This window comes from Zonotrichia albicollis, chromosome 38, assembly GCF_047830755.1.
Source record: "Zonotrichia albicollis isolate bZonAlb1 chromosome 38, bZonAlb1.hap1, whole genome shotgun sequence".
In the NCBI taxonomy this organism is placed as follows: Eukaryota; Metazoa; Chordata; class Aves; order Passeriformes; family Passerellidae; genus Zonotrichia; species Zonotrichia albicollis.
In genome coordinates, this window is record NC_133856.1 from 481,619 (window position 1) to 504,789 (window position 23,171).

The 23,171-nt window shown below is 57.2% G+C and overlaps 2 protein-coding genes across 7 annotated transcripts in view; both read left to right on the forward strand.

The window, feature by feature from the left end:
• The window catches only part of TRIM28 (tripartite motif containing 28), a 39,012-nt gene extending 28,653 nt beyond the window's left edge, over positions 1–10,359 (forward strand). The window contains exons 17-18 of one of the 2 annotated variants that reach the window (XM_074531734.1): positions 3,470–3,604; positions 7,919–8,050. In XM_074531734.1, coding sequence (XP_074387835.1) covers positions 3,470–3,604; positions 7,919–8,035 — 252 coding nt within the window. In that variant the 3' untranslated portion in view covers positions 8,036–8,050. Of the gene's footprint in view, positions 1–3,469; positions 3,605–7,918; positions 8,051–8,408 lie in introns of those variants that run through there. The other variant, XM_074531733.1, reaches the window with a different exon arrangement.
• Positions 10,360–11,678: 1,319 nt separating this feature from the next.
• UBE2M (ubiquitin conjugating enzyme E2 M) overlaps positions 11,679–23,171 on the forward strand; it is a 32,923-nt gene continuing 21,430 nt past the window's right edge. Inside the window, exons 1-4 of one of the 5 annotated variants that reach the window (XM_074531752.1) lie at positions 11,679–12,709; positions 18,221–18,315; positions 20,043–20,081; positions 20,691–20,794. In XM_074531752.1, coding sequence (XP_074387853.1) covers positions 12,601–12,709; positions 18,221–18,315; positions 20,043–20,081; positions 20,691–20,794 — 347 coding nt within the window. In that variant the 5' untranslated portion in view covers positions 11,679–12,600. The remainder of the gene's footprint in view (positions 12,710–18,220; positions 18,316–20,042; positions 20,082–20,690; positions 20,795–23,171) is intronic. The other 4 variants (XM_074531754.1, XM_074531755.1, XR_012577755.1 and 1 more) reach the window with 4 other exon arrangements.

Here is a 23,171-nt window from a genome sequence, read left to right on the forward strand (position 1 = left end):
TTGGGGGGAGATGGAGAGGGATTGAGGAGGATCTGGGGTGGGATTGGGGAGAGATGGGGTGGGATGTTGGGGATCTGGGGTGGGATCAGCTCCGTGATGAGAGGGGGGGATCAGCAGGGATCTGGGGTGGGATCGGAGGGATCTGGGGTGGGATCGGGGGGATCTGGGGTGGGATCGGGGGGAGATGGGGTAGGATTGGGGGGGATCAGGAGGGAGCTGGGGTGGGATTGAGGGGAGATGGAGAGGGATTGGGGGGGATCTGGGGTGGGATTGGGGGGATCTGGGGTGGGATTGGGGGGGATCTGGGGTGGGATTGGGTATGAGATTGGAGGGGGAATCTGGGGTGGGATTGGAGGGAGACGGGGAGGGATTGGGGGGGATCTGGGGTGGGATCAGGGGTGGGACTGGGGGGAGATGGGGAGATCTGGGGTGGGATCAGCTCCCCAGTGACCAGGGGGGTCAGGGGTGGGATTTGGGGTAGGATCTGAGAGAATCTGGGGTGGGATCAGTTCCTTAGTGAATGGGGGGATCTGGGGGGATCAGGGGTGGAATTGGGGGGGGGATTGGGAGAGATCTGGGGTGGGATTAGGGGTGGGATCAGGGGGGATCTGGGGGGATTGGGGGTGGGATCAGCTCCCTGGTGAGCCTGGTGGGACTGGGGGGCATCAGAGGGGGTCTGAGGTAGAATCAAGGGGGATCAGGGCTGGGATCTGGGGGAAACGGGTGGGATCGGCTCCTCGGTGCGTGGGTGGGGGCCTGGGGGGGATCTGGGGCAGGATCAGGGGTGGGATCTGAGGGGATTGGGGGGAGATCAGGGGTGGGATCAGGGGTGGGATCAGCTCCCTGGTGAGCCAGGCAGGGTTTCAGGGGGATCTGGGATGAGATCTGGGGCATTTCAGGGGTGGGATCTGGGGGATATTGGGGGTGGGATCTGGGTGGGATTGGGGTGGGATCAGCTCCCCGGTGAGTGGGGGGAGTGGGGCAGGCAGCTGGGGGGATCAGGGGTGGGATCAGCTCCCCGGTGAGCCCGGGGGAGGAACTGGGGGAATCTTGGGGGTCTGGGGTGGGATTGGGAGGGTGTCAGGGGGGATCAGGGGTGGGATCAGCTCCCCAGTGAGTGGGGGAAAGATGGGGGGATTTGGGGCAGGATCAGGGGTGGGATGGGGGGGCATTGGGGGGCATCAGAGGTGGGATCAGGGGTGGGATCTGAGGGAATCTGGGGCAGGATCAGGGGTGGGATCTGAGGGAATCTGGGGTGGGATCAGCCCCCTGGTGAGCAGGAGGGGATTGGGGGGATCAGGGGTGGGATCAAGGGGGATCATGGGCAGGATAGGCCCCGTTTGGGATCAGGGGGTGGGGCCATGGGTGGGAACTGCCCCATTTGGGACCATGGGTGGGACCGTGGTCAGGATCTGCCCTGTTTAAGATCACGGGTGGGATCAGGGCTGGGATCTGTCCTGTTTGGGATCAGGGGGTGGGAACTGCCTTGTTGGGATCAGGGGTGGGAGCAGGGGTTGGAACTGCCCCGTTTGGGATCGTGGCTGGGATCAGGATCAGAGGGTGGGATCTGTCCTGTTTAGGATCAGGGGGTGGGATCAGGAATGGGATCCACCCCATTTGGGATCAGGGGTGGGAGCAGGGGTTGGAACTGCCCCATTTGGGATCGGGGGTGGGATCGTGGTCAGGGTTTGGAACTGCCCCATTTGGGATCGGGGGTGGGATCGGGATCAGGGCTGCTTTGGAGGTGGAATCTGGGTGGGATCAGGGAGCGAGAGCAGGATCAGGGGGTGGGATCAGGATCAGGGGCGGGATCTGCCCCATTTGGGCCCATGGGTGGGGTCTGCCCTGTTTAGAATCAGGGGATGGGACCAGGATCACGGGTGGGATCAGAGGGTGGGAACTGCCCCATTTGGGATCAGGGGGTGGGATCAGGATCAGGGGCGGGATCTGCCCCGTTTGGGATCATGGGTGGGACCATGGTCAGGATCTGCCCCATTTGGGCCCATGGGTGGGATCATGGGCAGGATCTGCCCCATTTGGGATCAGGGCTGGGACCATGGGTGGGAACTGCCCCATTTGGGATCAGGGCTGGGATCAGGGGTGGGATCAGGAGTTGGAACTTGCCCCATTTGGGATTGTGGTCAGGATCTGCCCCATTTCGGATTGGGGGTGGGATCAGGATCAGGATCAGGATGGGACCTGCCCCATTTGGGATCGGGGGTGGGATCGGGATCAGGGCTGCTTTGGCGGTGGAATCTGGGTGGGATCAGGGAGCAAGATCAGGATCAGGGCTGCGCCCATGGGTGGGATCTGCCCCATTTGGGCCCATGGGTGGGATCTGCCCTGTTTAGAATCAGGGGATGGGACCAGGATCACGGGTGGGATCAGAGGGTGGGAACTGCCCCATTTGGGATCAGGGGTGGGAACTGCCCCATTTGGGCCCATGAGTGGGCCCATGGGTGGGATCTGCCCCATTTGGGATCAGGGGTGGGATCAGGGGTTGGAACTGCCCCATTTGGGATCAGGGGGTGGAATCAGGATCAGGGGCGGGATCTGCCCCATTTGGGATCAGGGGGTGGAATCAGGATCAGGGGCGGGATCTGCCCCGTTTGGGATCAGGGGGTGGGATCAGGATCAGGGGTGGGATCTGCCCCGTTTGGGATCATGGGTGGGCCCATGGTCAGGATCTGCCCCATTTGGGCCCATGGGTGGGATCATGGGCAGGATCTGCCCCATTTGGGATCAGGGCTGGGACCATGGGTGGGAACTGCCCCATTTGGGATCAGGGGTGAGATCAGGGGTGGGATCAGGAGTTGGAACTTGCCCCATTTGGGATTGTGGTCAGGATCTGCCCCATTTCGGATTGGGGGTGGGATCAGGATCAGGATCAGGATCAGGATGGGACCTGCCCCATTTGGGATCGGGGGTGGGATCGGGATCAGGGCTGCTTTGGCGGTGGAATCTGGGTGGGATCAGGGAGCAAGATCAGGATCAGGGCTGCACCCATGGGTGGGATCTGCCCCATTTGGGCCCATGGGTGGGATCTGCCCTGTTTAGAATCAGGGGATGGGACCAGGATCAGGGGTGGGATCAGAGGGTGGGATCTGCCCCATTTGGGATCAGGGGTTGGAACTGCCCCATTTGGGATTGTGGTCAGGATCTGCCCCATTTGGCATCAGGGGTGGGATCAGGATCAGGGGTGGGATCAGGGCTGGGCCCATGGGTGGGATCTGCCCCATTTGGGCCCTTGGTTTGGCCCATGGGTGGGATCTGCCCCATTTGGGCCCATGGGTGGGCCCATGGGCGGGATCTGCCCCGGGTGGGCCCATGGGTGGGATCTGCCCCATTTGGGCCCATGAGTGGGCCCATGGGTGGGATCTGCCCCGGGTGGGCCCATGGGTGGGATCTGCCCCGGGTGGTCCCATGGGTGGCGCCCCGCTCAGGACGTGCCCCCCGTGCCCGCCCTCAGGACGGCGCGGGCGCCATGGACCTGACGCTGATGCGGGCGCGGCTGCAGGAGAAGCTGAGCCCGGCGTACCGCAGCCCGCAGGAGTTCGCGCGCGACGGCTGGGCCCTGCTGCGCCAGTTCCACCGCCTCACCGAGGTCTGCACCGGGCCTGGGGGGTGGTTTTGGGTTTTTGGGGGGTGTCTGTGGGGTTTTTGGAGTTTCTGTGGGGTTTTTGGGGGTTTTGTGGGGATTTTGGGGTTTTTGTGGGGTTTTTGTGGGGTTTTTCCCCTCAGGACAAGGCGGATGTGCAGTCCGTCCTGGAGCTGCAGCGGTTCTGGGGTGTTTGTGGGGGTTTTGGGGTGTTTTTGGGGTGTTTGTGGGGTTTTTGGGGTGTCTCAATCCCCATTTCCCCCCTCAGGACAAGGCGGAAGTGCTGTGGGGTTTTTGGGGTGTTTGTGGGGATTTTGGGATGTTTGTGGGGTTTTTGTGGGGATTTTGGGGTGTTTGTGACATTTTTGTAATGTTTGTGGGGTTTTTGGGGTTTTTGTGGGGTTTTTGGGGTTTTTGTGGGGTTTTTGGGGTTTTTGTGGGGTTTTTGGGGTTTTTCCCCTCAGGACAAGGCGGGTGTGCAGTCCGTCCTGGTTCCTCGAGGAACGGCCTCAGCACCGCTCTCCAGAGCCCTTTTTGAGGGTTTTTGTGGTTTTTTTGGGGTGTTTGTGACATTTTTGTGGTGTTTTTGGGGGTTTTGGGGTGTTTGTGGGGTTTTTGTGGTTTTTGTGGGGTTTCTGTGGGGTTTTTCTGGGGTTTTGTGGGGTATTTGGGTTTTTTTCCCCTCAGGACAAAGGCGGATGTGCTGTGGGGTTTTTGGGGTGTCTGTGAGGTTTTTGAGGTGTTTGTGGGGTGATGGTGAGGTTTTTGGGGTTTTTGTGGGGTTTTTGTGTTTTTTGCGGTGTTTGTGGGTTATTGGGGTGTTTTTGAGGTTTTTGTGAGGTTTTTGGGGTGTTTGTGGGGTTTCTGTGGTTTTTGTGGGGTTTTTCTGGGGTTTTGTGGGGTTTGTGGGGTTTTTTCCCCTCAGGACAAAGGCGGATGTGCTGTGAGGTTTTTGGGGTGTTTGTGGGGTGCTTTTGGGGTTTTTGTGATGTTTGTGGGGGTTTTGGGGGGTTTGGGGGTGTTTGGGGTGTCTGTGGGGTGGTTTTGGGTTTTTGTGGGGTTTTTGTGGGGTTTTCGGGGTTTTTTCCCCTCAGGACAAGGCACATGTGCAGTCTGTCCTGGAGCGGCCTCAGCGCCGCTCTCCAGAGCCCTTTTTGAGGGTTTTTGTGATTTTTTTGGGGTGTTTGTGACATTTTTGTGGTGTTTGTGGGGTTTTTGGGGTGTTTGTGGGGTGGTTTTGGGTTTTTGTGTGGTTTTTGGGGGGGTTTTGTGGGGTTTTTGTGGTTTTTTCTCCTCAGGACAAAGGCGGATGTGCTGTGAGGTTTTTGGGGCGTTTGTGGGGTGGTTTTGGGGTGTTGGGGCTTTTGGGGTGTCTGTGGGGTGGTTTTTGTGGGGTTTTTGGGGTTTTTTCCCCTCAGGACAAAGGCGGATGTGCTGTGGGGTTTTTGGGGTGTTGTGAGGTGGTTTTGTGGTTTTTGTGGGGTTTTTGTGGGTTTTTGTGGGGTTTTCTGGGGTTTTGTGGGGTTTTTGTGGGGGTTTTGTGGGGTTTTTGTGTTTTTTGGGGTGTTTGTGGGTTTTTGGGGTGTTTTTGAGGTTTTTGGGGTGTTTGTGGGGTTTTTGGGGTTTTTGTGGGGTTTTTCTGGGGTTTTGTGGGGTTTTTGGGGTTTTTTCCCCTCAGGACAAAGGCGGATGTGCTGTGGGGTTTTTGGGGTGTTTGTGGGGTGCTTTTGGGGTTTTTGTGGTGTTTGTGGGGGTTTTGGGGGGTTTGGGGGTGTTTGGGGTGTCTGTGGGGTGGTTTTGGGTTTTTGTGGGGTTTTTGTGGGGTTTTCGGGGTTTTTTCCCCTCAGGACAAGGCACATGTGCAGTCTGTCCTGGAGCGGCCTCAGCGCCGCTCTCCAGAGCCCTTTTTGAGGGTTTTTGTGATTTTTTTGGGGTGTTTGTGACATTTTTGTGGTGTTTGTGGGTGTTTTAGGGTGTTTGTGGGGTTTTTGGGGTGTTTGTGGGGTGGTTTTGGGTTTTTGTGTGGTTTTTGGGGGGGTTTTGTGGGGTTTTTGTGGTTTTTTCTCCTCAGGACAAAGGCGGATGTGCTGTGAGGTTTTTGGGGCGTTTGTGGGGTGGTTTTGGGGTGTTGGGGCTTTTGGGGTGTCTGTGGGGTGGTTTTTGTGGGGTTTTTGTGGGGTTTTTTCCCCTCAGGACAAAGGTGGATGTGCTGTGGGGTTTTTGGGGTGTTTGTGGGGTTTTTGGGGTGTCTGTGGGGTGGTTTTTGTGGGGTTTTTGTGGGGTTTTTGGGGTTTTTTCCCCTCAGGACAAAGGCGGATGTGCTGTGGGGTTTTTGGGGTGTTTGTGGGGTTTTTCTGGGGTTTTGTGGGGTTTTCGGGGTTTTTTCCCCTCAGGGCAAGGCGGGTGTGCTGTGGGGTTTTTGGGGTGTTTGTGGGGTGCTTTTGGGGTATTTGTGGGGTTTTTGTGGGTTTTTGTGGGGTTTTGTGGGGTTTTTGTGGGGTTTTTGTGTGGTTTTTGTGGGGTTTTTCCCCTCAGGACATGGCGGATGTGCAGTCCGTCCTGGATGTGACTCAGCACCACCCTCCAGGGCCCTTTTTGGGGGTTTTTGTGAGGTTTTTGAGGTGTTTGTGGGGTGATGGTGAGGTTTTTGGGGGTTTTGTGGGGTTTTTGGGGTGTCTGTGGGGTGGTTTTGGGTTTTTGTGGGTTTTTGTGGGGTTTTTGGGGTTTTTCCCCTCAGGACAAGGCGGGTGTGCAGTCCGTCCTGGTTCCTCGAGGAACAGCCTCAGCGCTGCTCTCCAGGGCCCTTTTTTGGGGGTTTTGGGGGGTTTTTGTGGGGTTTTTGGGGTGTTTGTGACATTTTTGTGATGTCTGTGGGGTTTTTGGGGTGTCTGTGGGGTTTTTGTGGTGTTTGTGGGGTTTTTGGGGTGTTCAACCCCTCTGGAATTCCCATTTTCCCCTCAGGACAAAGGCGGATGTGCTGTGGGGTTTTTGGGGTTTTTGTGGGGTTTTGGGGTGTTTGGGGGGTTTTTGTGGGGTGTCTGTGGGGTTTTTTGTGGTTTTTGTGGGGTTTTTGGTGTTTTTTCCCCTCAGACAAAGGCGGATGTGCTGTGGGGTTTTTGGGGTGTTTGTGGGGTGGTTTTGGGTTTTTGTGGGGTTTTTGGGGTTTTTCCCCTCAGGACAAGGCGGGTGTGCAGTCCGTCCTGGTTCCTCGAGGAACGGCCTCAGCGCTGCTCTCCAGGGCCCTTTTTGGGGGTTTTGTGGTTTTTGTGTTGTTTGTGGGGTTTTTGGGGTGCCCAGCCCCTCAGGAATTCCCGTTTTTAGGACAAGGTGGATGTTCAGTCCATCCTGGAGCTGCAGTGGTTCTGGGGTTTTTGGGGTGTTTGTGGGGTTTTTGGGGTGTTTGTGGGGGTTTTGGGATGTCTCAATCCCCATTTTCCCCTCAGGACAAGGTGGAAGTGCTGTGGGATTTTTGGGGTGTCTGTGGGATTTTTGGGGTGTCTGTGGGGATTTTGGCGTGTTTGTGGGGATTTTGGGGTGTCCAGCCCCTCAGGAATTCCTGTTTTAGGACAAGGCGGAAGTGCTGTGGGGTTTTTGGGGTGTTTGTGGGGATTTTGGGCTGTTTGTGGGGGTTTTGGGGTGTTTGTGGGGTTTTTGAGGAGTTTGTGAGGTTTTTGGGGTGTCTCAGTCCCCATTTTCCCTCAGGACAAGGCTGTGGGGGTTTTGGGGTGTTTTTGGGGTTTTTTGGGTGCCTCAGTCCCCATTTCCCCCCAGGACAAGGCCGAAGTCCAGTCCATCCTGGAGCTGCAGTGGTTCTGGTGTTTTTGGGGTGTTTTTGTGGTGTTTGTGGGGTTTTTGGGGTGTCTGTGGGGTTTTTGGGGTGTCTCAATCCCCATTTTCCCCTCAGGACGAGGCGGAAGTGCTGTGGGGTTTTTGGGGTGTTTTTGGGGTTTTGTGGGGTTTTTGGGGTTTTTTCCCCTCAGGACAAGGCAGATGTGCTGTGGGGTTTTTGGGGTGTTTGTGGGGGTTTTGGGGTGTTTGTGGGGATTTTTGGGGTGTTTTTGGGGTTTTGGGGTGTCTCAATCCCCATTTCCCCCTCAGGACAAGGTGGATGTGCTGTGGGGTTTTTGGGTTTTTGGGGTGTTTTTGTGAGGTTTTTGGGGTGTTTTGGGTGTTTTTGGGGTGTTTTTGGCGTTTTTGGGGTGTCTCAATCCCCATTTCCCCCCTTAGGACAAGGCGGAAGTGCTGTGGGGTTTTTGGGGTGTTTGTCGGGTTTTTGGGGTGTTTTTGGCGTTTTTGGGGTGTCTCAATCCCCATTTTTAGGACAAGGCCGATGTGCAGTCCATCCTGGAGCTGCAGTGGTTCTGGTGTTTTTGGGGTGTTTTTGTGATGTTTTTGGGGTTTTTGGGGTGTCTGTGGGGTGGTTTTGGGGTTTTGTGAGGTTTTTGGGGTGTTTTTGGGGTGTTTTTGGCGTTTTTGGGGTGTCTCAATCCCCATTTCCCTCCCCAGGACAAGGTGGATGTGCTGTGGGGTTTTTGGGGTGTTTTTGGGGTTTTTGGCATGTTTTTGGGGTTTTTGGGGTGTCTCAATCCCCATTTTCCCCTCAGGACAAGGTGGATGTGCTGTGGGGTTTTTGGGGTGTTTTGGGTGTTTTTGGGGTGTTTGTGGGGTGTTTGTGGGGGTTTTTGGGGTGTTTGTGGGGTTTTTGGGGTGTCTGTGGGGTGGTTTTGGGGTTTTGTGAGGTTTTTGGGGTGTTTTTGGGGTTTTTGGGGTGTTTTTGGTGTTTTTGGGGTGTCTCAATCCCCATTTTTAGGACAAGGCCGATGTCCAGTCCATCCTGGAGCTGCAGCGGTTCCTCGAGTGCCGCCTCAGCGCCGCCTTCGGGGACCAGAAATTCTCCCGGATGCTGCTGGAGCCCGAGGAGAGCCTGGAGGGGCCAGCGGGGACCTGAGCGAGGATTCTGGGGGGACAGAACCCCCACAGCACCCCAAAATCCATCACAGGACCCCAAAATACCCTCACAGCACCCCAAAATCCATCACAGCACCCCAAAATACCCTCACAGCGCCCCAAAATCCATCACAGCACCCAAAAATACCCCCACAGTACCCCAAAATCCATCACAGGACCCTGAATTTAACTCCTAGAACCCCAGTTTCCCTCACAGGACACCAAATTCCCCTCACAGGACCTCAGTTCCCCTCACAGCACCCCAAAATCCCCTCACAGCACCCCAAACCCCCTCACAGCAGCCCAAATTCCCTCTCAGGACCCAAAATCCGTCACAGGACCCCAAAATCCCCTCACAGCACCCAAAATCATCTCATAGCACCCCAATTCCCCTCACAGCACCCCAAATTCCTCTTTTAGGACCCCAATTTCCCTCACAAAGCCCGAATTTAACTCCTAGAACCCAAATTTCCCTCACAAGACCCCGAATTTAACTCCTAGAACCCCAATTTCTCTCACAGGACCCCAAATTCCCTCCCAGAACCCCAAATTCCCCTCACAACACCCCAAATTTACCTCACAGGACCTCAATTTTCTCCTCTTAGGACCCCAATTTCCCTCTTAGGACCACAAATTCCCCTCACAAAACCCCAAATTCCCTCACAAAACCCCAATTTCCCTCTGAGGATCCCAATTTCCCCTTTCAGAATGCAAATTTCCTGTTCTAGGACCCCAATTTCCCTCCCAGCACCCCAAATTCCCCTCACAGAACTCTGATTTCCCTCACAAGACCCCAAATTTAACTCACAACACCCCAAATTCCCTCACAAACCCCCAATTTCCCTCTGAGGACCTCAATTTCCCCTTTCAGAATGCAAATTTCCTGTTCTAGGACCCCAATTTCCCTCCCAGCACCCCAAAATCCCCTCACAGAACGCTGATTTCCCTCACAAGACCCCAAATTTAACTCACAACACCCCAAATTCCCTCACAAACCCCCAATTTCCCTCACAGGACCCCAAATTCCCCTCATTAGAATACCAAATTCCTCTTTTAGGACCCCAATTTCCCTCACAAGACCCCGAATTTGACTCCTAGAACCCCATTTCCCTCACAGCACCTCAAATTCCCTCACAACACCCCAAATTTACCTCACAGGACCTCAATTTCTCCTCTTAGGACCACAAATTCCCTCACAACACCCCAATTTCCCTCTGAGGACCTCAATTTCCCCTTTCAGAACACAAATTTCCTGTTCTAGGACCCCAATTTCCCTCACAGCTCCCCAAAATCCCTCCCAGCACCCCAAATTCCATATCAGGACCCCAAATTTAACTCCTAGAACCCAAATTTCCCTCCCAGGACCCCAATTCCCCTCACAGCACCCCAAAATCCCCTCACAGAACCCTAATTTCCCTCACAAGACCCCGAATTTAACTCCTAGAACCCAAATTTCCCTCCCAGGACCCCAAATTTACCTCATAGCACCCCAAATTCCCTCTCAGGACCCCAAATCCCCTCACAGCACCCCAAATTCCTCTTTTAGGACCCCAGTTTCCCTCACAGGACCCCAAATTTAACTCCTACAACCCCAATTTCCCTCACAGGACACCAAATTCCCCTCACAACACCCCAAATTCCTCACCCAGAGCCTCAAATTTAACTCCCAGCACCCCAATTTCTCATTTTTTAGGACCCCAATTTCCTCTCCCATGACCCCAATTTCCCCCACATGATTTTTGGCGACCCCCCCCAGGATTTGGGGGTGTCCCTGTTCCCCCCTATCCTGGGGTAAATAAAGGGGGTTAAAGTTTGGGGTTCTGCCTCATTTCTGTGCTTGGATTTCCTGGATTCTGCCCCAATTTCTGGGCTTGGATTTCCTGGAATTTCCATTGGTTTTGGGCTTGGATTTGCTGGAATTACCCTTATTTCTATGCTTGGATTTCCTAAATTCTCCCCCATTTTGGGGCTTGGATTTTCTGGAATTCCCCTCATTTCTGTGCTTGGATTTCCTGGGTTTCCCCCCAATTTCTGGGCTTGGATTTACTGGAATTTCCCTTGTTTTAAGGCTTGGATTTCCTAGAATTCCTCTCAATTTTTGTGCTTGGATTTCCTGGTTCTCCCCCATTTTGTGCTTGGATTTCCTGGAATTTCCCCAATTTCAGGGCTTAATTTGACCTGGATTTACTGAATTCTGCCCCATTTCTGGGCTTGGATTTCCTGAATTCTCCCCAGTTTCTGTGCTTGATTTAACCTGGATTTCCTGGAATTTCCCTCATTTCTGTGCTTTGATTTCCTGGAATCTCCCCAATTTCAGGGCTTGGGTTTGTTGGAATTTCCTAATTTCTGTGCTTGGATTTCCTGGATTCTCCCTCATTTCTGTGCTTGGATTTTCCTGAATTCCTCCCTCATTTCAGGGCTTGAATTTTCTGGGTTCTCCTCAATTTCTGTGCTTGGATTTCCTGGGTTCTGCCCCATTTCTGGGCTTTTGTTTCCTGAATTCCTCCCCCATTTTGGGGCTTGGATTTCTTGGATTCTGCCTCATTTTAGTGTTTGGATTTCCTGGGTTACCCCCCCAATTTCAGAGCTTGGATTTCCTGGATTTGCCCTTATTTTAGTGTTTGGATTTCCTGCGTTCTCCCCCATTTTAATGTTTGGATTTCCTGAATTCTCCCCAATTTCCGTGCCGGTTCCACCCCTGGGCATGAACTGGGGAGGCACTGGCAGGGCAAACTGGTCCCGGGCCAACAAAGATGGCGGCGCCCATGAGCAACATGGCGGCGCCCACTGGGAGAAAGGGCCGCAAGCCCCGCCCCCAGAACGGGATTGGCTGGTGCGAGCCGGGGAGAGCCGAAAGGCTCCGGAAAGAGCCGAGTGTGAGGCGAGGGAGAAAGAAACGAGTGTGAGGAGCCTCGCCCCGCCCCTTTTTCCGGAAAAACCCGATGTGCTCCGGAAAGAGCCGAGGGGCGGACATCGGCGCTTCTCGGAGCGCCTGGCCCCGCCTCCTTTCCGGAAAAACCCGAAGATTTCCGGAAAGAGCCGAGGACTCGAGATCGGCGCTTCTCGGATCGCCTCGCCCCGCCTCCTTTCCGGAAAAACCCGAAGATTTCCGGAAATGGCCGAGCGTGAAGCGCGGGAAACAGAAACGAAGCGGCTGCCGGAAAGAGCCGAGGGGCGGAGATTGGCGCTTTTCAGAGCGCTTTGCCCCGCCCCCTTTTCCGGAAAAACCCGAAGCGTTTCCGAAAGAGCCGAAGCGGGGTCGAAGCGCCGGAACGAGTCGATCTCCTTCCGGAAGAAGCCGAAGCGCCCTCGGGCCCGCCGGAGTCTTTGCAGAAAGTGCTGAGGGGTCCCTGCCCCCCTTCCGGAGACCCCCGAGCCCCTCCCCCCATTCCGGAGACCCCCCGAGCCCCTCCCTTCCCCCCCCTGTTCCGGAGATCCCCGAAGCGGTTCCGGAGCTCCCGGAAGCGGCTCCCGAGCGGCGCCGGGGGAGCCCGAGGCCGAAACGGTTCCGAAGCGGGTCCGGAACTCGCCAGACGGCTCCGGAGTTTGCCGAGAGATTCCGAAGCCCTGCGGAGGTTCTCGAAGCGATTCCAGAGACCCGCGAAGCGGCCCCGGAGATCGCCCAGAGGTTCCGAAGCAGTTCCGGAGAGTCCCGAACCTCCTCCCGCCTTTCCGGAAGGTTCCGAGCGGCTCCGGACATCGCTGAGGCCGTTCCGCAAAGCCGCGAAACGGTTCCGAAGCGGTTCCGGAAGTCGCCAAGCACCTCCGGAGCTTCCCGAAGCGCTTCCGGAAACTCCCGAAGTTGCAGCGAAGCAATTCCGGAGCTTTACGAAGAGATCCCGGAAGTTGCCGAAGCGGTTCCGGAGAGTCCCGAGCGGCTCCGGAAGTTTCCGAGCGGCTCCGGAAGTTGCCGAGCCGGCCGGCCCTCAGCGCTCGCCCCCGGCCCCCGTCGCCCCCGGAGCCCCCGAACCGGAGCCGCCCCCGGCCCGGCCCCGCTCCCTCGGCCCCGGGGGGGGCCCGGACCCGCCCCGGCCCCGCCGCCCCGGCCCGGCAGGATGATCAAGCTGTTCTCGCTGAAGCAGCAGAAGAAGGAGGAGGAATCGGCGGGCGGCACCAAGAGCTCCAGCAAAAAGGCCTCGGCCGCGCAGCTCCGCATCCAGAAAGGTCTGAGGGGAGGCGGCGGGCGCAGTCTGGGGCCAGCAGGGCCGCACACTGGGGCCAGTAAGAGCTGGACACTGGACCCAGTAAGGGTCCCAAACTGGGCCTGTGAGGGTCCCGAACTGGGACCAGTAAGGGCTGGAAACTGGGGCCAGTGAGGGTCTCAATTGGGGCCAGCAGGGCTGCAGACTGGGGCCAGTAAGAGCACCACACTGGGGCCAGTAATGGCCTCATACTGGGGCCAGTGAGAGTCCCGAACTGGGACCAGTGAGGGCACACATTGGGCCCAGAAAAGGCCTCGAACTGCGGCCAGTAACGGCCACAGACTGAGGCCAGTAATGGCCGCACACTGGGCCCTGCCAGGCCTCAAACTGGGACCAGTAAGGGCCACAAATTTGGGCCAGTAAGGGTCCCAAACTGATCCAAGTAAAGGCTGCAGACTGGGGCAAGTAAGGGCTTCGAATTGGGGCCAGTAAGGGCAGCACACTGGGGCCAGTAATGGCTGCATACTGGACCAGTAAGGGCCACAAATCTGGGCCAGTAAGGGTCCCAAACTGGGCCAGTCAAGGCAGCACACTGGGCCCAGTAATGGCTGCAGACTGGGCCCAATAAGGGCCTCAAACTGGGGCCAGTAAGGGCCTCAAAATGGGGCCATTAAGGATCACAGACTGAGAGCAGTAATGGCCTCAGACTGGGCCCAGTAACGGTCGCAGACTTGGCCCAGCAGGGCCGCACACTGGGCCCAGTAATGGCCGTAAACTGGGGCCAGTAAGGGCCTCAAACTGGGACCAGTAAGGGCCACAAATTTGGACCAGTAAGGGTCCCAAACTGGAACCAGAATGGGCAGCACACTGGGCCCAGTAATGGCAGCACCCTGGGGCCAGTAAGGGCCTCAAACTGGGGCCAGTAAGGGCCTCAAAATGGGGTCATTAACGAGCACAGACTGAGAGCAGTAATGGCCTCAGACTGGGCCCAGTAACGGTTGCAGACTGGGCCCAGTAATGGCCGTAAACTGGGGCCAGTAAGGGTCCCAAACTGGGCCCAGTAAGGGTTGGAAATTGGGGCCAGTCAAGGCCTTGAACTAGAACCAGTGAGGGCCACATGCTGGGGCCAGTAATGGTCGCAGACTGGGACCAGTCAGGGCGACACACTGGGGCCAGTAACAGCCACACACTGGGCCCAGTAAGGGCCCCAAACTGGGGCCAGTAATGGCCACAAACTGGGCCCAGTAAGGGCCCCAAAGTGGTTCCAGTAAGGGCAGCACACTGGTCCCAGTAAGGGCCCCAGATTGGTCCCAGCAGGCCCTCATAAGGGTCTCAGACTGGTCCCAGTAAGGGCTGTAAACTGGAGCCAGTAAGGGCCCCAAACTGGGCCCAGGCCTGGGCCCTCATACTGGTCCCAGTAAGGGTCTCAGAGTGGGCCCAGTAAGGGCTGTGAACTGGGGCCAGTAAGGGCCTCATACTGGGACCAGTAAGGGTCTCAAACTGGTCCCAGCAGGCCCTCATACTGGTCCCAGTAAGGGTCTCAGAGTGGGCCCAGTAAGGGCCATAAACTGGGACCAGTAAGGGCTTCACACTGGGCCCAGTAATGGCCTCATACTGGTCCCAGTAAGGGCCACAAACTGGTCCCAGTAATGGACTCATACTGGTCCCAGTAAGGGCCTCATACTGGTCTCAGTAAAGGGCACATACTGGGACCAGTAAAGAACTCATACTGGGACCAGTGAGTGGCACATACTGGGACCAGTAAGGGTCTCATACTGGGACCAGTAATGGCCTCATACTGGGACCAGTGAGGGGCACATACTGGGACCAGTAAGGGTCTCATACTGGGACCAGTGAGGGGCTCATACTGGGACCAGTAAAGGGCTCATACTGGGACCAGTGAGGGGCTCATACTGGGACCAGTAAAGGGCTCATACTGGGACCAGTGAGGGGCTCATACTGGGACCAGTAAGGGTCTCATACTGGGACCAGTAGGATTCATATGCTGGTCCCAGTAGGGGGCACGTACTGGTCCCAGTAGGGTTCATATACTGGTCCCAGTAAGGGACAGGTACTGGTCCCAGTGAGGGGCACATACTGGTCCCAGTGAGGGGCACGTACTGGTCTCAGTGAGGGGCACATACTGGTCCCAGTGAGGGGCACATACTGGTCCCAGTGAGGGGCACATACTGGTCCCAGTAGGGGTCACATACTGGTCCCAGTAGGGGTCACATACTGGTCCCAGTGAGGGTCACATACTGGTCTCAGTGAGGGGCACATACTGGTCCCAGTAGGATTCATATACTGGTCTCAGTAGGGGTCACATACTGGTCCCAGTAGGATTCATATACTGGTCCCAGTAGGGCCTTGGTGGGGGGCAGGTACTGGTCCCAGTGAGCATCATATACAGGTCCCAGTGAGAGTCATGTACTGGTCCCAGTAAGGGTCGTGTACTGGTCCAGTTAAGCCCCAGTGGTTCCCAGTAGAGCTCAGGTACTGGTTCCAGTAGGGGTCCCATACTGGGACCAGTAGGGGTCAGATACAGGTCCCAGTGTAGTCCCAGTATGGCCCCAGTATGGCCCCAGTATGGCCCCAGTATGGCCCCAGTGTGGTCCCAGTATAGTCCCAGTATGGCCCCAGTATGGTCCCAGTATGGCCCCAGTATGGCCCCAGTATGGTCCCAGTATAGTCCCAGTATGGCCCCAGTATGGTCCCAGTATGGTCCCAGTATGGCCCCAGTATGGTCCCAGTATGGCCCCAGTATGGCCCCAGTATGGTCCCAGTATAGTCCCAGTATGGCCCCAGTATGGTCCCAGTATGGCCCCAGTATGGTCCCAGTGTGGTCCCAGTATAGTCCCAGTATGGCCCCAGTGTGGTCCCAGTATGGCCCCAGTATGGCCCCAGTATGGTCCCAGTATGGTCCCAGTATGGCCCCAGTATGGTCCCAGTATGGCCCCAGTATGGCCCCAGTATGGTCCCAGTATAGTCCCAGTATGGCCCCAGTATGGTCCCAGTATGGCCCCAGTATGGTCCCAGTGTGGTCCCAGTATAGTCCCAGTATGGCCCCAGTATGGTCCCAGTATGGCCCCAGTATGGTCCCAGTGTGGTCCCAGTGTAGTCCCAGTAGGGTCCCAGTATGGCCCCAGTATGGTCCCAGTATGGCCCCAGTGTGGTCCCAGTATAGTCCCAGTATGGCTCCAGTATGGCCCCAGTATGGCTCCAGTATGGTCCCAGTATAGTCCCAGTATGGTCCCAGTGTAGTCCCAGTATGGTCCCAGTGTAGTCCCAGTATGGCCCCAGTATGGCCCCAGTGTGGTCCCAGTATGGCCCCAGTGTGGTCCCAGTATAGTCCCAGTATGGCTCCAGTATGGTCCCAGTATAGTCCCAGCATGGTCCCAGTGTAGTCCCAGTATGGCCCCAGTGTGGTCCCAGTGTGGTCCCAGTATGGTCCCAGTATGGCCCCAGTATGGTCCCAGTGTAGTCCCAGTAGGGTCCCAGTATGGCCCCAGTATAGTCCCAGTATGGTCCCAGTATGGCCCCAGTATAGTCCCAGTATGGCCCAGTTTGCTCCCAGTTTGCTCCCAGTATGGTCCTAGTGTTTTCCAGTATAACCCAGTATTTCCCAGTATGGCCCAGTTTGGCCCCTGCGATTCCTAGTATAACCCAGTTTGCTTCCAGTTTGCTCCCAGTTTGGTCCCAGTATGGTCCTAGTTTGGTCCCTGTGATTCCCAGTATAACCCAGTTTGCTCCCAGTATGGTCCCAGTTTGCTCCCGGTATGGTCCCAGTTTGGGCCCAGTGTAGTCCCAGTTTGCTCCCAGTATGGTCCCAGTTTGCTCCCAGTATGGTCCCAGTTTGGGCCCAGTGTAGTCCCAGTATGGTCCCAGTATGGTCCCAGTTTGGTCCCAGTATGGTCCCAGTTTGGGCCCAGTGTAGTCCCAGTTTGGGCCCAGTGTAGTCCCAGTATGGCCCCAGTATGGTCCCAGTGTAGTCCCAGTATGGTCCCAGTATAGTCCCAATATGGCCCCAGTATAGTCCCAGTATGGCCCAGTTTGCTCCCAGTTTGCTCCCAGTATGGTCCCAGTATTTTCCAGTATAACCCAGTATTTCCCAGTATGGCCCAGTTTGGTCCCTGCGATTCCTAGTATAACCCAGTTTGCTCCCAGTTTGCTCCTAGTATGGTCCCAGTTTGGGCCCAGTTGTGCTGGGGATGGGCTAGGGAGGGGTTGGGCTCATGGGGTGTCATGGCTGTGTCACCTGTGTGTCACCTGTGTCACCTGTGTGTCACCTGTGTGTCACCTGTGTGTGTCACCTGTGTGTCATCTGTGCCACCTGTGTGTGTCACCTGAGTGTCACCTGTGCCACCTGTGTGTCACCTGTGTCACCTGTGTGTCACCTCTGTGTCACCTCGGTGTGTCACCTGTGTCACTTGAATGAGTCACCTGTGTCACTTGAATGAGTCACCTGTGTGTGTCACCTGTGTCACCTCAGTGTGTCACCTGTGTGTCACCTGTGTCACCTGAATGAGTCACCTGTGTCACCACTGTCTCACCCGTGTCACTGCTGCCACACCTGTGTCCCCGTGTGTCCCCAGCTGTCCCTGTGTCCCCATTTGTCCCTATTTATCCCCAACTGTCCCCTGTGTCCCTGTGTGTCCCTACTTGTTCCCATATGTCCCCAACTGTCCCCTGTGTCCCCGTGTGTCCCCATTTGTCCCAGTGTGTCCCTGTGTGTCTCCATGTCCTTGTGTGTCCCCATGTTGCCATGTGTCCCCAACTGTCCCCATTTGTCCCTGCTGTTCTCTGCTGTCCCCCCACCCCCCCTGTCCCCTCACTGTCCTTGTGTCCCCAGTGTCCCCTCACTGTGTCACTGTCCCCAATGTCCCCAATGTCCCCAATGTCCCCTCAGTGTCCCCAGTGTCCCCTCAGTGTCCCCAATGTCCCCATTGTCCCCAGACATCACTGAGCTGAACCTGCCCAAGACATGTGAGATCGATGTCCTGTCAGTGTCCCCTCAGTGTCCCCAGTGTCCCCTCACTGTGTCAGTGTCCCCAATGTCCCCGATGTCCCCTCAGTGTCCCTGTGTCCCCAATGTCCCCTCTGTCCCCAGAGATCAACGAGCTGAACCTGCCCAAGACGTGTGAGATCCCTGTGTCCCCTCAGTGTCCCCAATGTCCCCTCAGTGTGTCACTGTCCCCAATGTCCCTGCTGTCCCCTCAGTGTCCCCAATGTCCCCAATGTCCCTCTGTCCCCAGACATCAACGAGCTGAACCTGCCCAAGACGTGTGAGATCCCTGTGTCCCCTCAGTGTCCCCAATGTCCCCTCAGTGTGTCACTGTCCCCAATGTCCCCTCAGTGTCCCCAATGTCCCCAATGTCCCTCTGTCCCCAGACATCAACGAGCTGAACCTGCCCAAGACGTGTGAGATCCCTGTGTCCCCTCAGTGTCCCCAATGTCCCCTCAGTGTGTCACTGTCCCCAATGTCCCTGCTGTCCCCTCAGTGTCCCCAATGTCCCCAATGTCCCTCTGTCCCCAGACATCAACGAGCTGAACCTGCCCAAGACGTGTGAGATCGATTTCTCAGACCAGGACGATCTGCTGCACTTCCGCCTGCTCATCTGCCCCGACGAGGTGGGCACGGCCTGGGGACACCTGGGTGTCACCTCTGTGTCACCTCTGTGTCACCTGGGGGGCACCTCTGTGTCACCTGGGGGGCACCTGTGTGTCACCTGGGGAACCTGGAGCACCTGGGACCAGGGGAGGGCCTGGGGGGCACCTGTGGCATCTTCCTTTGTCACCTGTGTGTCACCTGGGGAACCTTCCTGTGTCACCTGGGGCACTTGGGGGGCATCTGGGGAGCCTTTCTGAGACACCTGGGTGTCACCTGTGTGTCACCTGGGGGCACCTGGGGGCACTTGCAGAACCTGGGGAATCTTCCTGTGCCACCTGGGGGCACCTGGGGGCACTTGCAGAACCTGGGGAATCTTCCTGTGCCACCTGGGGGGCACCTCTGTGTCACCTGGGGAACCTGGGGAACCTTCCTGGGACACCTGGGTCATCTGTGTCACCTGGGGAACCTTCCTGTGTCACCTCTGTGTCACCTCGGGGGCACCTAGGGGGTACCTGGGTCATCTGTGTCACCTGGGGAACCTGGGGGCACCTGGGGAACCTCCATGGGGCACCTGGGGCACCTGTGTGTCACCTGGGGTCATTTGGGAGGAACCTGGGGGGCATCTGGGGAACCTTCCTGGGGCACTTGTGTCACCTGGGGCACCTGGGGAACCTGGGGAACCTTCCTGTGTCACCTGAGGGACACCTGGGGGGAACCTGGGACACCTGGGGGGCACCTGGGGAACGTGGGGGGCACCTTGGGGGCACCTGGCACTTAGGGAACCTCCCTGGGGCACCTGGGGCACCTGGGGGGCATCTGGGCAACCTTCCTGTGTCACCCATGTGTCACCTGGGGCACCTGGGGGGCACCTGGGGAACCTTCCTGTGTCACCTCTGTGTCACCTGGGGCACCTGAGGGGTACCTGGGGAACCTTCCTGTGTCACCCATGTGTCACCTGGGGCACCTGGGGGGCACCTGGGGAACCTTCCTGTGTCACCCCTGTGTCACCTGGGGCACCTGGGGGGCACCTGGGGAACCTTCCTGTGTCACCCCTGTGTCACCTGGGGCACCTGGGGGGCATCTGGGCAACCTTCCTGTGTCACCTCTGTGTCACCTGGGGCACCTGGGGGGCATCTGGGCAACCTTCCTGTGTCACCTCTGTGTCACCTGGGGCACCTGGGGGGCACCTGGGGAACCTTCCTGTGTCACCTGGGGCACATGGAGAGCCTGGGATGGGGTGGGCATTCGGGGCACCTGGGGGTACCTGGGTCATCTGTGTCACCTGGGGAGCCTGGGGCACATGGGGGTACCTGGGTGTCACCTCCCTGTGTCACCTGGGGCACCTTCCTTTGTCACCTGGGACATCTGGGGAACCTGGGGGGCACCTGGGGGGCACCTGGCACCTGTGTGTCACCTCAGGCACCTCCCTGTGTCACCTGGGGCATTTGGGGGGTGCCTGGGGGCATCTGGGGGACACCTGGGGAACGTCCCCTAGGGCACCTGTGTCACCTGTGTGGCACCTGTGTGTCACCTGTGTGTGACACCTGTGTGTGCCACCTGTGTGCCACCTGTGTGTCACCTGTGTGCCACCTGGGACACCTGGAGGGCATCTGGCACTTGGGGCACCTGGTATCTGGGGGGCACCTGGGGCTACCGGGGGCATCTGGGCAACCTCCCTGTCCCCATGTCCCTGTCCCCCTGTCCCTGTGTCCCCTGTGTCCCCTCAGTGACGTTTCTGTGTCCCCAGGGTTTCTACAAGGGCGGCAAATTCGTTTTCAGCTTCAAGGTCAGTGCTGGGCCAGCCCTGGGGGGGTTGGTGGCCCCTGGGGGGATTGGTGGCCACCAGAGGTGACTCCGTGGCCATTGAAGGTGACTTGGTGGCCACTGGACACTGCCTGGTGGCCCCTGCGGAGGTTGGTGGCCATTGGGGGTGACTGGATGGTCACTGGGGGGTTTGGTGGCCACTGGAGGTCACTTGGTGGCCACCAGGGATGACTTGGTGGCCCCTGGGCCAGCTGAGGGCTGGAGGTCACTTGGTGGCCATGAGGGGTGACTCTGTGGCCATTGGGGGTCACTCAGTGGCCACTGGACACTGCCTGGTGGCCCCTGGGGGGTTTGGTGGCCACCAGGAATGACTTGCTGGCCACAGGGGAGGTTGGTGGCCATTGGAGGGGGTTGGTGACCACCATGGGTGACTCAGTGGCCATTGGGGGTCACTTGGTGGCCACCAGGGGTGACTCGGTGACCACTGGGAGTGACTTAGTGGCCACCATGGTGACTGGGTGGCCCCTGGGGGGTTTGGTGGCCATCGGGGGTCACTCAGTGGCCCCAGGAGGGGTTGGTGGTCACTCAGTGGTCACTCAGTGGTCACTCAGTGGCCGGGGTGTCCCCCCAGGTGGGGCAGGGGTACCCTCACGACCCGCCCAAGGTGAAGTGTGAGACGATGGTGTACCACCCCAACATCGACCTGGAGGGCAACGTCTGCCTCAACATCCTCAGGTGAGTGAGGGCAAAACACACCTGGGACACACCTGGGGGGCTGTGACACACCTGGGGGGCTGTGACACACCTGGGACACACACAGTGACACACACAGTGACACACCTGGCCATGCTGCACCACCCCAACATCGACCTGGAGGGCAACGTCTGCCTCAACATCCTCAGGTGAGCCCCAAACACACACCTGGGACACACCTGGGGGACACAGTGACACACAGTGACACACCTGGGACACACACAGTGACACACAGTGACACACACACAGTGACACACACAGTGACACACACAGTGACACACACACAGTGACACACAGTGACACACACACAGTGACACATACAGTGACACACAGAGTGACACACACAGTGACACACACAGTGACACACACAGTGACACACAGTGACACACAGTGACACACACAGTGACACACAGTGACACACAGTGACACACACAGTGACACACACAGTGACACACACAGTGACACACACACAGTGACACACACAGTGACACACACAGTGACACACACACAGTGACACACACAGTGACACACACAGTGACACACACAGTGACACACAGTGACACACACACAGTGACACACACAGTGACACACACAGTGACACACAGTGACACACACACAGTGACACACACAGTGACACACACAGTGACACACAGTGACACACACACTGACACACAGTGACACACACACTGACACACACACAGTGACACACACAGTGACACACACACAGTGACACACACAGTGACACACACAGTGACACACACAGTGACACACAGTGACACACACACAGTGACACACACAGTGACACACACACAGTGACACACACACAGTGACACACACAGTGACACACACAGTGACACACACACAGTGACACACACAGTGACACACACAGTGACACACACAGTGACACACAGTGACACACACACAGTGACACACACAGTGACACACACAGTGACACACAGTGACACACACACAGTGACACACACAGTGACACACACAGTGACACACAGTGACACACACACTGACACACAGTGACACACACACTGACACACACACAGTGACACACACAGTGACACACACACAGTGACACACACAGTGACACACACACAGTGACACACACAGTGACACACAGTGACACACACAGTGACACACACAGTGACACACAGTGACACACACAGTGACACACAGTGACACACACAGTGACACACACACAGTGACACACACAGTGACACACACAGTGACACACAGTGACACACAGTGACACACACACAGTGACACACACACAGTGACACACACAGTGACACACACACAGTGACACACACACAGTGACACACACAGTGACACACAGTGACACACACACAGTGACACACACACAGTGACACACACAGTGACACACACACAGTGACACACACAGTGACACGCACAGTGACACACACAGTGACACACAGTGACACACACAGTGACACACACACAGTGACACACACACAGTATCACACACAGTGACACACACAGTGACACACACACAGTGACACACACAGTGACACACACACAGTGACACACACAGTGACACACACACAGTGACACACCTGGGGGTGCACACACACCTGGGGGCTGTGGTCACCTGCTGGTGGCCATGGTGGCCCCACTGACCATTGACCACTGGCTGTGGCTGCAGTGGATGCACTGACCACTGACTGCACTGACCACTCACCACTGCCCACTGACCACTCACCACTGCCCACTGACTACGGCTCACTGACCACTGACTGCACTGACCACTGACTGCACTGACCACTGACCCCACTGACCACGGCTCACTGACCACTGACTCCACTGACCACTGACCACTGACCACTGACCACACTGTGCTGCCCACTGACCACTGACTGCACTGACCACTCACCACTGCCCACTGACAGCACTGTGCTGACCACTGACCAGTGACCACTGACCAGTGACCACTGACCAATGACCACTACCAACTGACCACAGTGACTGCTGACCGCACTGTGCTGGCTGCTGACCACACTTTGCTGCCCACTGACCATGGCTCACTGACCGCTGACCACTGGCCAGTGCCACCACTGCCCACTGCCTGCTGCCCACTGCCTGCTGACCCCACTGACCACTGCCCATTGCCCACTGGCCGTGGCGATGGTGGCCACAGTGACCACTGCCTGCTGACCCCTGACTGCACTGACCATTGGCCATGGCAGTGGCCGCAGTGGCCACACTGACCGCTGGCTGTGACCATGGCTGTGACCGTGGCTGTGGCTGTGGCCGCAGTGCCCACTGACCGCTGGCTGTGACCATGGCTGTGACCGTGGCTGTGGCTGTGGCCGCAGTGCCCACTGACCGCAGT